The sequence below is a fragment of the Telopea speciosissima genome, chromosome 5 (assembly GCF_018873765.1).
Source record: "Telopea speciosissima isolate NSW1024214 ecotype Mountain lineage chromosome 5, Tspe_v1, whole genome shotgun sequence".
NCBI lineage: Eukaryota > Viridiplantae > Streptophyta > Magnoliopsida > Proteales > Proteaceae > Telopea > Telopea speciosissima.
Window position 1 is genome coordinate 41,047,240 of NC_057920.1, and position 15,357 is coordinate 41,062,596.

Consider the following 15,357-nt stretch of genomic DNA (forward strand, 5'->3'; position numbering starts at 1 on the left):
GTCTCGATTTGAAGATCAGTTGAGACCAAGACGACAACATCGAAAGTTAGAGGAAATCAAATTTCAATGGAAGAAGGTGTTTGATTGTCTTTGACTGATGATCATACCATGAAACCTGATGATACCTCATGGGACACTGTCGATGCACGGATTTTGAGCCAGATGCTGAATTCAATGGAAAATTAGATTGCAGACTTGGTGACTCATATTGACACAGTTAAGGAATTATGGGAATATTTGAATATCCTGTACTCTGGACAGGACAACCTGTCACGTATATATGATCTTTCCCAGGCTTTCTATAAAGTGGATCAAAAGAATCTCAATGTTACTCAATGTTTTGCTGACTTCAAACTTTTGTATGAGGAAATGAATTTTGTCCTTACTATTTCATCGGATGTGCAAGCGATGCAAAACCATCGAGAACAATTTGCTGTTAAGGTATTTTTGGGTGGACTTCGTAAGGAATTTGAGTTGGTGAGGTCTTAGATTCTTGGTGGAGATAAGGTCACCACTCCTTCAGAAACTTTTTCTCGAGTTTTACGTGCTTCCCGTGAAAGCAGCCAAGAACCCACCAATGCTGAAAATTCTGCTCTTGCTTCTTTTCCACCAAACTGTGGCTCTAATGGTGGGACAGGTAACAGTGGTGGTGGTGGTGGTCGTGGGACTGGCGCTAGTAAAGCTCCCACTTCTAGTGCTTCAGAGACTTTAGGACAGGTGAGGACTTGTCATCATTGTGGTAAGCCTGGCCATATTCAGCGCTTTTGCTGGAAACTGTATGGTAAACCACCTCAATTTGCCAACTCGGCTAGTAGTGATTCGGGTGTTCCTTCTCCCTCCAAGCCTGAGTGTAAGACTGTGACGATGTTTGATGAAGATTATGAGCGCTTTACTCAATTTCAGAGTTCCCAGTCATCTCAGTTCTCCGTTGCTACTCTTGTTCAGACAGGTAATGCTACTGCATGCCTTTCATCCACTTCTTGTCCCTAGATCATTGATTCAGGTGCTTCGGATCATATGACTGGGGATTCAGTTATTTTTTTCTTCATTTCGTAAGTCTTCTTCACTGTGCATGCTACCTCGTCTTTGTCATTATCCTCTGTTTCTTATTTGCCTAAGTTTCCATTTAATTTGTTGTCTGTTCACAAATTCACCAAAGCTCATAATTGTTCTGTCACTTTTTTCCCTGACTATTGTGTGTCTCAGGATCTCAAGACGAAGAAGATGATTGGTAGAGGCCGTGAATCTGGGGGGCTGTTTCTACTTGAAGACACATCAGCGGTGGCATGTTCGAATGTGGCGCTTCCTCATCAGATTCATTGTTGCTTGGGTCATCCTTCCTCAGAGAGTTTGAAAATTTTAGATAGTCGTTTTAAATTTTTGTCTAGTCTTAATTATGAGTCGTGCCAATTTGGGAAACTTCACCGTGTAAGTTATCCCCCAAGAGTCAATAAACAGGCTGCCCACCTTTTTTTTTTAGTTCATTCTGATGTATGGGGCCCTTGTCCGGTTGTTTCTCAGTTGAGATTTCGTTACTTTGTTACATTTGTTGATGATTATTCCAAAGTTACCTGGATTTATTTAATGAAGAATCGTTCTGAGTTATTCTCCATTTTTTATGCTTTTGTTCTTGAAATTCAGAATCAGTTTAATACTTCATTAAAAGTTCTTTGTAGTGATAATGCTAAAGAATACTTTTCTGCTCCTTTTACTACATTTATGGTTCAACATGGCATCATTCATCAGTCCACTTGTATGGACACACCTCAACAAAATGGTGTGGCCGAGAGGAAAAATAGACATTTAATGGAAGTTACTCGATCTCTTTTGTTTGAGATGAAAGTGGCTAAATTTTTTTGGGCTGATGCAGTTTTGACCGCATGTTATCTTATTAACCGTCTACCATCTTCAGTTTTGTGTGGGGGTATTCCACATTCTTTGTTGTTTCCTTCTCAACCTTTGTTTGCTTTACCCCCTCGTGTATTTAGGAGTGTTTGTTTTATTAGGGATCATCGTACCAGTCACTCTAAGTTGGATCCTAGGGCTCTTAAATGTCTTTTTGTAGGGTATTCTAAAACTCAAAAGGGTTATCGTTGCTATTCTTTTGATTTAAAGAAATACTTTGTTACAGCTGATGTCAAATTCTTTGAGTCCACTCCGTTTTTTGAGTCTTTGCTGCCTTCTTCAGATTTGGACGATGATCTTCAAGTCTCAGTTGTCGAGTATTCTTCTCTTTTGTAGGATCCTTTGCCAGCAGCGCCACCTCCTACTAAGCCATCTGTTGTGTTCTACCGTCGCTCATTCGACGAGCCGACACCTCGCATTCCAGCTTATGACAAATATAACACCCGGTTAGCTACCTCCACCTCGTCTTCTTCGCCTCTAGATCCGGATCCTCCAATAGGTACCTCCTCTTCGCCTCCTATTCCTGTTATTTTTTATTTAGATGTCCTTATTGCTTTTCGTAAGGGTGTTCGGAGTTGTACCCAACATCCTATCTCTAACTTTGTGTCCTATACTGGTTTGTCCTCTACTTTTGTTGCTTGTTTATCTACTCTTGAACGTCATCCTATTCCTATGTCTGTTGCAGAAGCCTTGTCTGACCCTTTGAACTTGTGTGATTTTAGGTTCCAATTCTGTGTCCATGGCTGTTTCAATGCTATGAGCTGCATCTGTCGAGGATACAGATCAATCCCTCGACACTTCTATGGAGGATTCCGGAGAATCTCCCTAACTTGCCCTTTTGGAGTCAGAGGACCCTGCTGGTACCCCGCACCTAAGCTACCTGTGTCTGATCTGCTGCCTAGACAGCATGCAGAACCTCTCCATCAATTAAAGTCATGTAAGTATGAAATTACTTGCATTTTATAATGTATTGTATGACCGATTAGAGTTTATAGGGGTAGTTTAGTAATTTATCACTGTGGGACCCACATCCCCAGTGGGAAATCCTATTTCCAATAGGTACCCGTAACCGGATTACCCCTGATGTCATATGACGTCATTTTATAATTAGAAGAACCTAATTAGTAACTAATTCTACTTAAAATCAGATTTTAGAAGTAATTATAAAAACAGATTTTGTTTAACTAAACAAACATCCCCTAACTTAACCACTACCTATATATATATATACCATAATTAGTTTTAAGAAACCAATTCATAAAACAGATTTTTTTAGTAATTAGGCAAACATGCCTTAGTTATTATAACATATATATACCACCTATTTCACTATTCCCTTAGCTAAAGGAAATCAGAATCGATCCTAACACTTACAAGAATAGAGAAGAGAGTAGAAGGAAGGAGAAAGAAGAAGAAGAAGAGGGGAAAGAAGGCTGAAACTTAGGGCTGGTTCTCTCTACCTGAAATTGAAACTTTGGGACTGAAATTGGAGTCCTTTTACATATCAAGGCTGCTACCAACTGAATTCAGGTAAGCCTTGAAAACCCTTGTTGTTCCCATCTTCTCTTTCTCTAAACTCAAGCCTAGACTATGCCTAAACTGAAATCTGCCATTAAGCTTTAAGAGCTAAGCTTTATTAACCAAATTATGCCTAATTAAGCCCTGTTTTGAACCAATTAATGGTTCAGATGTGGCTGTGACCTAAAATCCCCATCTTAGGAACCCAATTCTTGGCTGAATTATCTAGTCCATGAACCTTAAATGGGTAATTAAGAGTAATTAACAAAAATCCCCAAATGTGAAACCAAATTCTGAAATTGATCCCCAAATTGGATGGAACCCACCTTAGATAAGGGCTGGAACATGAAATTGGGGCCATGCATGTCAGGATCTGGGGGTTACAAGTAAAACCCCCAATTTTGACTTACCACTCGGATGCAGATGCAGGTTTTGAACCGGTCGACCAGTTGGTCTGACCCCTGAATCCAGTTCTGTCATTTTGGACCAAAATGCCCCTTGAACCTTGGATTGACTTTGGTTTGTCCCCTGACCCTAATAATTGGTATTTTCCATTGTTTTAGGACTGTTTTTTATCTGTTCTTGTCTGATTGCTGGAGTTATACTACCTAGGCTAGTCTATCCCATCAGGTAAGGGAATTGACTTAATTTCAGTGTGTTTATTGTCTTAATTTCCTCTTGTTCAATATGCCATGCCATGCATCATTGTTACTGCTCAGATCATGTAGTTTTCTAGCTTTAAATTCTTTGCACTAGACTGCATGTGAATTAGGTTGCATTGGCATACTGCATTGCATTGATATTTATTTGATACTATACAATTGATGTTAATGATGCACTGATACTTTACAACTGATGCTTGATTTATATATTTTTATATGAATGAATGCCATGGGAATGCTTAAAATGTTTACTTGATATTACTTGAATGTAAAATGAAGTATGACATGAGATTTTATATGAAATGATAAGCATATGATTTATGAATGTGCTATGAATCTGATATATGACATGCCATAACATATGTATGTGTTGGAACCGCTTCCTCTAACAGGCCAACCTTGTAGGAAAGGGAGGAAACAATATGTATATCATACAGGAGCTCTAACACGGCCGGACTATCCAAAGGGCGACACGAGTAGATAAATAATTCAACACCTGCCCGCTCCCAAGGGGACTCGATACCGTGATCCCTGCCTGCTCTGATACCATGTTGGAATCGCTTCCTCTAAAAAGCTGACCTTGTAGGAAAGGGAGGAAATAATATGTATATCATACAGGAGCTCTAACACGGCGGGCTATCCAAAGGGGGACACGGGTGGATAAATCATTCAGTAGTATGAGAACAATTTCACATGTTATGCCAGTAGAAAGTAATGAATTATTATGAAATGAAAATGGTAATGAATCCAAGCTCTCTGTGGAGTCTCAGATTCCGATAGAGACACCCTCCTTCGCCTGACGAGCTTCTCCCTGAGCTCCCTCCCAGTGAAATACCTAGGCATCCCTATCATCCCCGCTAGGCTCTCCAGCCACCACCGCACCCCCATGCTCGACTATATCTGCAAGCGTCTCCAACTCTGGAAAGGAAAACTTCTCTCCAACACCGGTAGGCTTGAATGCATCAGATCGGTTCTCCAATATTCTTATATTTATTGGTGTGGAATCTTTAGCCTTCCCAAATCCACCATTAAAGCCATAGAGAACCTCTTCTATGCTTTCCTCTGGAAAGAGAAGGAAACCTCCAAATTCCTCCATCCAGTCAGCTGAAATCCATCTGCCTTCCCAAATCTGAAGGAGGCCTCACCATCCGCCGTATACAAGACGCCAATACTACGGGTATTTTGAAGCTTATTTGGAAAATCTCCTCTAAGCATGACTCCATCTGGGTTCATTGGATTTACTCTCATCTCCTTAAAAATGACTCCATTTGAACCGTCCCCACCCCTTCGAATTCATCCTAAGTCTGGCGTAAGATCCTCCATCTCCACCCTTTGGCTCTTAGAGCCACTTCCTCTTCTATTGTTGATGGATCCTCCATCTCCCTCTAGCTTGACCCTTGGCATCCTAATGGGGTCCTTTATAATTTCTTGGGAGCCTGATCAATTTACTCCTCTGGCATCCCTAAGTCTACCCCCCTCTCCTCCATTATCTCTCAAGGTTTCTGCTCCCCCCCTCCCCCCTTCTCATGCGGACAAGATTATTTAGCTCCACTCCCCCAATGGTCTTTTTAGCTTTAGATCTGCCTGGAACTTTGTTAGGACCCATGCCCCTACTATCCTCTGGCACAAGCTAGTCTGGTTCAAAGGTCACACCCCTCGCCATAGCTTCTTAGCCTGGAGAACCCTCAACCTTTGCCTTCCCACCCAAGCCTTCCTCCTTCACCGTAGAATCCCTATTTCCCCTTCTTGCATCTTTTGCTGGAGCGGTTCCGAAGACATAGACCACCTCTTCTTTGCCTGCCTCTTTTCCTCTACCATATGCAAAAAAGCCCTATCGTTTATTTGGCCTCGCAGCAGGAGACCCCTCCCCTTGAGAGTGGTTATGGCTGGTCATGACTTATCCTGTTCTATCTGTGACATTGTTGGCAAGCTTGTGTTTGGCACTGCTCTTTACCACATTTGGATGGAGACGAACCTTAGGAGATGGACCTCCAATTCCCGGTCTTTCGACTTGATTTGGAAAGCCATCTCTTCAGATGTTTCCACAAAGCTTAGTTGACTTCCCTAAAAGCCCTTTCGTGACACCCCAAGGAACAGGCATATTGTTGATTCCTGGGGTTTAGATAGTGTTCTTTTATGGCCCCAGTCCCCCTCTTAATTTTGTCTGGGGCTTGTATCTTTCTCCCCCCCCCTTTTTTCCCTCACTTTGGTAATAGATTTTTTATTCATGAAAAAAAAATGGTAATGAAGAGATGGAAGTAAATGAATGAAAGAGAAGTATGTATGTATGTATGGTTAATGGTAACTTTGTAAAACATCCCTGTGGCTACCGCCCCTTTCCAGTAGAGGGTTATGTACTGGATGAGGGCCTTATGATGAGTAGGACCACTTCCGGCCCAGGGCTCCGGTCGCTTGAAACAAGGTGTAGATATGACCTACAATGAACTAGAGTTTGTCCTACCCTAAGGCTACAGTGCCTGGACATAGGGAGTAGACATGTCAAGTATATGTTTATAGATGAGGGTTCTTTCCCCAGGGCTCCGGTGCCTGGATACATGGAAGTAGAGCCCGTCTAAATAATATGATGTTTATTAGATGAGGGTTCCTCTCCCACGGCTCCGGTGCCTGGATACACAGGAGTAGAGCTTGTCTATAATGCTCACTGTATCATCCTCCCCAGGGCTGCAATGCCTGGGAAAATGACTAGAATAATGATACGAGGTCGACTACCACTCTCAATGATTGGTGCACTTCGGTAGTTCACTAAATGGCTAAGACTTATCCTAACTAAGGAATGAATTTCTATGGTTTGTCATTTATGTCTTTGTAACCATGATTATATCTTTGAATGTTTGCATGTATAGAATCATGTGTACCTCACTAGGCGTAAGCTCATCCCACTTATGTTGACATTTTTCAGATGAGGAGGATTGTGCAACTCTAGTGCATGTGAGTTGAGAACCCAAGGTTAGGGCCCAAAAGACACTTCATGATGTTAAAAACAGTTCACTTCTTTAATTGTAAATAACACTTTGGTATGTTTGATTCAGACTTTTGTATATACATAAATGTAGCTATTTTCCACCAATGCATAAATTAACTTTTAACCTTTATGTTTCCGTTGTGTTGTATGGGATATTGGGAATTTTGCTACTACTTTTACATGTTTATTTGTGACCTTCTAGGTCAGCGCTTGCACGAGCAATGCCTTGAAGCTTGTCTGGGTTTGGGACGCTACAATATTTCTACCTACTACCTGTCGCTCATGATGTAGCTGTTGGATGTTGCATCTTTATCTATCTTTGAGAAGATTACTACCTACTACCGGCCTTCTTTGAGAAGTGCCTTTGATAGTGTTGTTGTTGCTATGATGTTGTGGATTGCGGTTAGTTTTTACTACCGCTTATTTTTGCTCGTTGTTGTTTGGGTTTGTTCGACATGAAAATTATTATCTACTAATGTTGCTGATGATTGGTGTGCTTGAGTTGATAGTGCTACCTAAAGGAAGTTCTCACCATGCTCACTGACGTCTACAACTGCTATTCAAGACTGGTGTTGCGTTTAATTTCTATTCATGTTGGTCCAAGCTGGAATTTTCCTTTGATATATGAATACTCCAGCTTGAGGGGGAGTGTCGAAATAGTGGACCCAAGTGTACCATGGGAATATATATATGAGTGTGTGTGTAGTGGTAGGCTAGGTTATGGTTGTTGTCTAGTTTTATTGTGTTTCCTTATTTTTAGTCTTCTAGTTATATTTTGTTTCCTGATTTTGGGTTGTAACTAGAAGTGGAAGATCTGAAGGTTTCTATCTTTCATGTAATTGATGATAATATAAATAAATATGGGGGAGAGTGAACGATGCTGCTCTCTTGCAGTCTCATCTCCTTCTTCCTCCCTCCTCTTCTTCCATTCTCTTCTTTGGTTCTGGTTTCTTAAGTTCTTAAACTGTCACAATGTAGAAATACAGTATGAATAATGCTGATAACTCAGAGACCAAAGTCGCAGAAGAGTAATTTGAAGGAAAAATACTGAGCAGCCCTGTCTTGAGAATTGGGAATCTTTGGTTCATCTGGACTGAATAAAAGTTAGAACCCAAAATCAATGTACTAAACTAATTGGAAACCTCCACCATGAGTTGCCACAACCATATTCTTTTGAATGTCTTGGAGGGGATAGAAGTTGGAGCTTTGGGAAAGACCTACTAGTTCAGCGCAAACGTGTGAAACTGAAACAATAAAAGGAATTACCGTCTAGGATATACAGTGGGGGCTGAACGCTCTGCAAGGCCCATCAAAAATTGGGCTACCTGAAATTGATCAATAAAATACAGATACTATTTTGGATGGAGGGCAAAATCACTCTAAAGAATTACAACTAGGGAGAATAGGACAGGATTGACCTCTCCTCCTCGACGTCCAGATCCATAGTACCCTCCTATATAACAACATTAACTTAGAACAGTGAAATACAATAAAGTCATAGAAACAGAATTTTAAAAATAAAGAGATGTCAAACCTATGATCAGAATGTCCAGATCAGAACCAGGATGTATGTAATCTGGTTTCAACTTTAGCCACTTTCCACTTCGATCACCAGGTTCCCATTTAGAACCAAGGTCTTTCAGCATAATTCCTTCATCTCTAAAAGGATAACAAAATGGTTACACCCATAAAAGAGAAATCAAGAACAAAATCAACATTGCTAACAAAAGAACACACCCACACACAGTCTCTATATGCTCTTTTGCAGCCAGTACAGGAAACCATATCCCAAACTAGTGGTGTTTGATTAGGGCCTTGGCTGTGACTGGTATCATTAGTTGCCACATCTGTCAGTGGAGACTTGCAACTAAACAGTCCACAAGAAGGTCTGACACATCTCTCCTGTCTATTTCAGTTCAAACAGACTTGGCTTCATGAGAAAGTACTACTTTAAAAATCATTGAAAAAGAATTTTACAACTGAAAAAACCAAGCGCATCATACAATTGACATTGGCAGGTAAAATTAGATATACGCCCAATCCAAAGTTAATTTGTTAGTCAAATGGCTGGATTTGGAATCCATGAGTTCAAATAAAGCCAACGATAGTGTTATGCCTTGCCAATGACTGCCCTACATCATCTATATCAATTATTTATTTATCTTTTAGAGGCCAAAAAACGAGATAAAACATAACGGCATAGTTGCCAAGGAACCCCAAAGGGGTAGTGGAGTTGGCATGGGCACTGGTCTAAATCGACAGGCGACCTGTGTTCGAATCGTCCTACCTGCTTGGGGCCACTCACCTTGGATTTAATGGCTTGCCATTAAATCCTTGAATAACCCGGTTCTGTCGCTGTGGGGCCGGCATGGACCTGGGAGAATAGTCAGGCCGAAGGCCTGGAAAACCCTCGTTAACAAATAAAAAATAGTTGCCAAGGCCTCGCCTGGGCTCTTTCTTGGGTCCAAGGCGACAGAATACTTCGTTGACACTTCATTAGTTTAAGTTGATTTATGTTTATTATTTTGTTCTTTGATGAATATGCTTATGTTATATCCTACGCTTTGTTTCTCGCTGGTTTTCCCAAATTAGGTCATTACTGGCATAATTATATCATATTGCATTTTTTTTTTTTTTGGGTAATGGATAACTTTTATTTATAACCCCTTGAGTAAGAAATAGAACACCTATCATACAAAAGCCAAGGAGATATGTAAAGAGGAAACGAGTTGAACCAAACAGAGGAGCCCTGGTTAGTAGCACCAGCATCAGTGAGAGCATTGGCGGAAAAATTTCCTTCCCTAAGAGTGTGTCAGAACGAGATTTGAGTGAACCGTTCTGCAAGTAGAGCACAGTCTTTCATAATTGAAGAGATCTTCCAAGGAATGGATTGAGAGTGCCCTTGAAGAATATTAATCACCATAAGATTGTCACTTTCAATGCGGATATTTCGCAATCCATTACTTGCTGCAATTAAGAGGGCTTTGCGAACCACCAATGCTTCGGCAACACAAGCATAGGTAGAGCCCAGACCTTCCGAAAAACAGAATAAAGTATGTGAGGAACTATCTCTGCATACTCCTCCAATTCCGGCTAACCCAGGATTTCCTTTGCTAGCGCCATCTATATTGATTTTCACAGTACCTTCCGAAGTTACCGTGGGGCTATTCTGGTCGTTTTGGGGTTTCATTATATGTTTTATGTATTGCTTAGCTAAGTCGGCTAAGCTAGGGGTTTTTTGGTCATTAGGATGTAATTCTTAATGCTAGTAATATATGGCCTGCTTGATCACATTGATCATTCAAGCATTCTCCCAATTTTTTGTTTTGTTAACATGGCAACAGAGCCAACTTCTCTGATCTGGGTTTTCAAAACCCCATCCCCTCCATCGTTTTTTCTTTCCACCCTCTTCCAGTCGATCTTCTCTTTTTCTCTTCCTTTTTTTTTCCTTGGTTCTCTTCCATCACTAGGGCAACACTAATGAGGTGATCACACGATCTAGATGCTGCCCTCAATCTCACCTCTTCAAAAGATGATTTAATCATATATCAAGTTCGATAGCTGCTGCCTGTGTCTCTGCGATTTTTCGGAATTCTCTCCTCCTTGAAGATCGAGCTTTTTTCCCTATTGGAAGCTGATTTTCCCTATTGGAGATCCACCATATCAGTATTGGACAACAACTATCACAGTTTTTTTAAGTTATTTGAAGCCCATACCAATTATCGATCTCTCTTCAGGGTTTTGTAAAACCCTGACTCTTATCAATTTTTGGTTTTTCTCTTCTCCGCTTGGCTGATCTTTGGAGATCTTATTCACACTACTTCAAGGATCAATCGACACTGTTGGTGCTCCCTTTTATTGAAGTATTTTCAGATTTCCAGCCTTCCACAACCTTGGATCGAATTCTGCCTATATCGATCAGGTTTTGCCGACTTTTTGGCTCTCGGCTGGTGCATTGTTTATAATATATAGCTGCTATGGATGGGTCTGATATTACCTCTGCTACTTCTGATGTTGAAGGACATATTAAGCCTGAATATCTTCCTTATGCTTCAGCTATTAAGCTTGATGGGAGAAATTATCTGATGTGGTCCCGTTCTACTTACTTAACTATTGCTGGCCGTGGCCTTACTGGGCATCTCCTTGGCTCTTCTTCGGCACCCTCTGAACCTGGTCCTCTTCTTGCTCGATCGATGTCTAATGATGCTATGGTTAAGGCATATTTGATACACTATGCAGCCTAACCTCTCCAGCAATTATTTGTTATTGGACACTGCTCATCACATATGGAGTGCTGCCTAGGAGACCTATGGACAGGTAGGGAACGATGCTCAAGTGTATGAAATTCGAAAGAAAATTCATGACACTACATAGAAGGAGCTACCTGTCTCCAAATACTATGCTGCCCTTAAAGGTCTTTGGCAGCAACTGGATCACTACTCTGCTTTTCAGTCTTCCACTCCTACAGATATTGCGGCATACAAGAAACATGTGGACAGAATTTGGGTCTATGACTTTCTGGCAGGTCTGAACATTGAGTATGATCCCATTCGTCAGCAAGTTCTTAGTAGGGTTCCCTTCCCTACCCTGGAGCAATCTTTTGCCTTGGTTCATACCGAGGAATCTCGTAGAGCTGCCATGCTTCATCAGTCTCCTGTTGATAGGTCTGCCCTACAGGCTGGTTCTGCCCCTGCTACTCCTACTGATGCTTCCCCCATTGCTACTACTTCCACCAAAGAACCTGTTAAGTGTGAGCACTGCAATAAACTTTATCGCACTATGGAAATTACATGGGAAGCCTGCTGATTTTGAGGCCAAACGTGGTCGTGCTAAAACTAAAAACAAAGCTAATCACACTGAAAGTGTAGCTCCAGCCGCCACTGCTGACAATGGTCTTTCCTAGGAGGAATTACAGGCTTTCAGGCGTATGTCACAGTCTTCCGCTGCCTCTACTACATCTCTTCCTGCCAGTTTCTCTTCTCCATCAGGTTCCCACTTTGCCCGTTCAGGTATTTTCTTTGCTGGTCATTGTGCATCGGTTGTCTCCACTCCATGGATCATAAACTCCGATGCCATTGACCACAGGACAGGTTCCTCTAGCCTTTTCCATACCTATTCCCCTACTACTAGCAAGGATAAGGTGAAAGTGGCTGATGGTTCCCTCTCATCTGTTTCTGGGAAAGGATCCATTAGTTGCTCCCCTTCTCTTACTTTGTCTTCAGTTTTGCATATACCAAATTTCACTACTAATCTTCTTTCTATTAGTAGTCTTACCAAAGATTTGAATTGCAAAGTGACTTTTTTTCCCATTCATTGTGTTTTTCAGGAACTGGACTCGGGGAAGACGATTGGATCGGGTAAAGTACATGGTGGATTGTACCTGCTTGATGATGGCCAGCTCCCTCCACGGGCATTGCCTTCTAAGTTATGTTAGCCTTCATCTTTCTCTTCTGAACTCCACCAGTGGCATTCTAGATTAGACACCCCCCTTTAGGAACTTTATCCCATTTATTTCCAACTTTGGTCAACAGTTGTAATAAGGAAAATTTTTTTTGTCAGGCTTGTGTCTTGGCCAAACAGACAAGTTCAAACTATCCTATTAGTAATAAAAGATGTTCTTCCCTAGTTCAATTGGTTCATTCTGATGTGTGGGGACCTAGTCGTAAAATGTCTCTTTCTGGTCATCGGTGGTTTGTTACATTCATTGATTGTTATTCTCAATCCACTTGGGTCTACCTAATGCATACAAAGAATGAACTTTTTTCCTGTTTTCAGCATTTTCACAAAATGGTTCAGACTCAATTCAATGCCACTTTCAAAATCATGAGAAGACAATGGGAGAGAGTATATGGAAGGTCAGTTCCAGAAATACCTTGCTGCCCATGGACTGTGTTGATACTCCAGCCCAGAATCGTGTGGCTGAGAGAAAAAATCGCCATCTCTTGGAGGTGGCTAGAGCACTTATGTTTGCTTGCAATGTTCCCTGATTTTATTGGAGTGATGTTGTCCTTACTATAGCCTATTTAATCAAATGGCAGCCTTCCTGGGTTCTTGACTCCAAGTCTCCTATTGAGCTCTTACATGGCTCTACTACTTTCATTGTTCCCCCTAGGGTTTTTGGCTGTGTTTGTTATGCTAGGGATACTAGATCCCCTAGTAAACTTAAGCCCTGTGGTCTACGTTGCATTTTTTTAGGATACTCTGCCACCCAAATGGGGTACAAGTATTATTATCCCCCTGCTCGTCGTACCCTGGTCAGTATGGATGTTGTCTTTCATGAGAATCTCTCATATTATTCGTCCCCACCTCTTTAGGGGGAGAGTGTTAGTGAAGATATGTTGACCATAGAACCCCCTTGCATACGTTCACAATGAGTCTGTTCTTGTTCCTCCTACTCCTAGTCCTCCCTCTACCTCAGGAGGAGAGGTTCCTATACAGGGGGAGACCATTACAGATAATGCTGACATTCCTATTTAGGGGGAGGTAACTCCAGTCCAGAAAACTCCAGTCCAACAAACTCTAGTCCAAAAAACCATTAGTGAATTTCAGAAGAGGATTAATGATTCTGATGTGCAGACTTATACATGGAAACATAAGTAGCTTCAATCTACTGCGGTACAAGTACCTATCATGTTGCCGAACCTGGATCCAGAACCTACTTCTCCACCTGGTAATACTTCTTCTCTTGATCTACCTATTGCTGTTCGTAAAGGTGTCAGGACTTGCACTAAGCACCCTATATCGCATGTTGTTTCCAATGATTCCTTTTCTCCATCTTTTCGTGCTTTTGTTTCTTCCCTTTCTTCTGTTCGTATTCCTAACCAGTGGCAGGAAGCTCTATCAGATGAAAAGTGGAAGGCAGGAATGATGGAAGAAATGGAAGCCCTGAAAAATAATGACACTTGGGATCTTGTGATTCTTCTACTAGGAAAAAGGACTATTGGATGCAAGTGGGTGTTTGTGGTGAAATAGAAGGTGGATGGCAGTGTGGATAGATATAAGGCACGACTCGTGGCTAAAGGGCTTACTCAGACATATGGGATTGAACCGATTGATTACCAGGAGACCTTTGCCCCTGTTGCAAAGCTGAATACTGTCTGAGTTTTGCTATCTTGTGCAGTCAATCTTGGATGTGAAGAATGTCTTTCTCAATGGAAAACTTGATGAGGAGGTATACATGGACATTCCACTAGGATTCTCTTGTGACAAAAACCTAGAGCATGGTTTGGCCGGTTTTACAAGGCCATGGATCTTTGTGGGCTACAAGCAGAGTAATATTGATCACATTCTTTTTATAAGGAGGGTTGGTGGAAAACTTACCATTCTTATAGTCTACGTTGATGATATTGTTGTCACAGGCAATGATGGTGATGAGATCGTTTGAAGACTTTTCTTGGACAGGAGTTTGAGATTAAGGATCTAGGAAAGCTAAGGTACTTTCTTGGGATTGAAGTTGCCAGATCCTCTAAAGGCATTTTTCTTTCCCAAAGGAAGTATGTCCTAGACTTATTGGCTGAAACTGGTTTGTTGGGGTGTCACCCTTTAGATACTCCTATAGATGCTGGTGTTTGTCTCAAGGAAAAAGAGGGTGAACCTGTTGATAAAGGCCGGTACCAAAGATTACTAGGGAAGTTGATTTATCTCTCAAACACACGTCCAGACATTGTTGTTTTTGTGAGTACTGTGAGTCAGTTTATGCATGACCCCTATTCTTCCTATATGGAGGCAGTTCTTCGTATTCTTCACTACTTGAAGTCATCTCCAGGGAAAGGAATTCTCCTGTCTCCACATGATCACCTACGGATAGAAGCATACATTGATGCAGATTGGGCTGGCTCTCCTAATCGCAAATCTATTTCTGGGTATTGTTCTTTTGTAGGTGGCAATCTTGTTACTTGGTGTAGCAAAAAGCAGAATGTGGTGGCTCGTTCTAGTGCAGAAGCAGAATTTCGTGCTATGGCACAAGGCATTTGTGAGTTGCTTTGGTTGAAGGGTTGGCTACAAGATCTTGGTGTTCCTATTCGTCTTCCTATGACTGTGAGAACAAGGCTGCAGTCAGCATTGCACATAATCCAGTACAACATGACCATACCAAGCATGTTGAAGTGGATAGGCATTTTATCAAGGAAAAATTAGAAGAAGGGCTGATTTATGTTCCTTTTGTGAAGTCTACTAATCAACTTGCTGATATTTTCACCAAGGGACTGCCTGGAAAGATGTTTCATCCTAACTTAGTCAAGTTGGGCATGTTTGATATTTTTGCTCCAACTTGAGGGGGAGTGTTAAATA

At 41.4% G+C, this 15,357-nt stretch overlaps 1 protein-coding gene across 2 annotated transcripts in view; it reads right to left on the reverse strand.

The window, feature by feature from the left end:
• Nucleotides 1-15,357, reverse strand: part of LOC122662052 (DNA ligase 4) — a 144,633-nt gene that overhangs the window by 37,868 nt on the left and 91,408 nt on the right. For both annotated transcript variants that reach the window (XM_043857609.1, XM_043857608.1), the window contains exons 13-15: nucleotides 8,603-8,727; nucleotides 8,487-8,521; nucleotides 8,335-8,393 (exon numbers count right to left, since the gene is read on the reverse strand). In XM_043857609.1, the coding sequence (XP_043713544.1) occupies nucleotides 8,335-8,393; nucleotides 8,487-8,521; nucleotides 8,603-8,727 (219 nt within the window). The remainder of the gene's footprint in view (nucleotides 1-8,334; nucleotides 8,394-8,486; nucleotides 8,522-8,602; nucleotides 8,728-15,357) is intronic.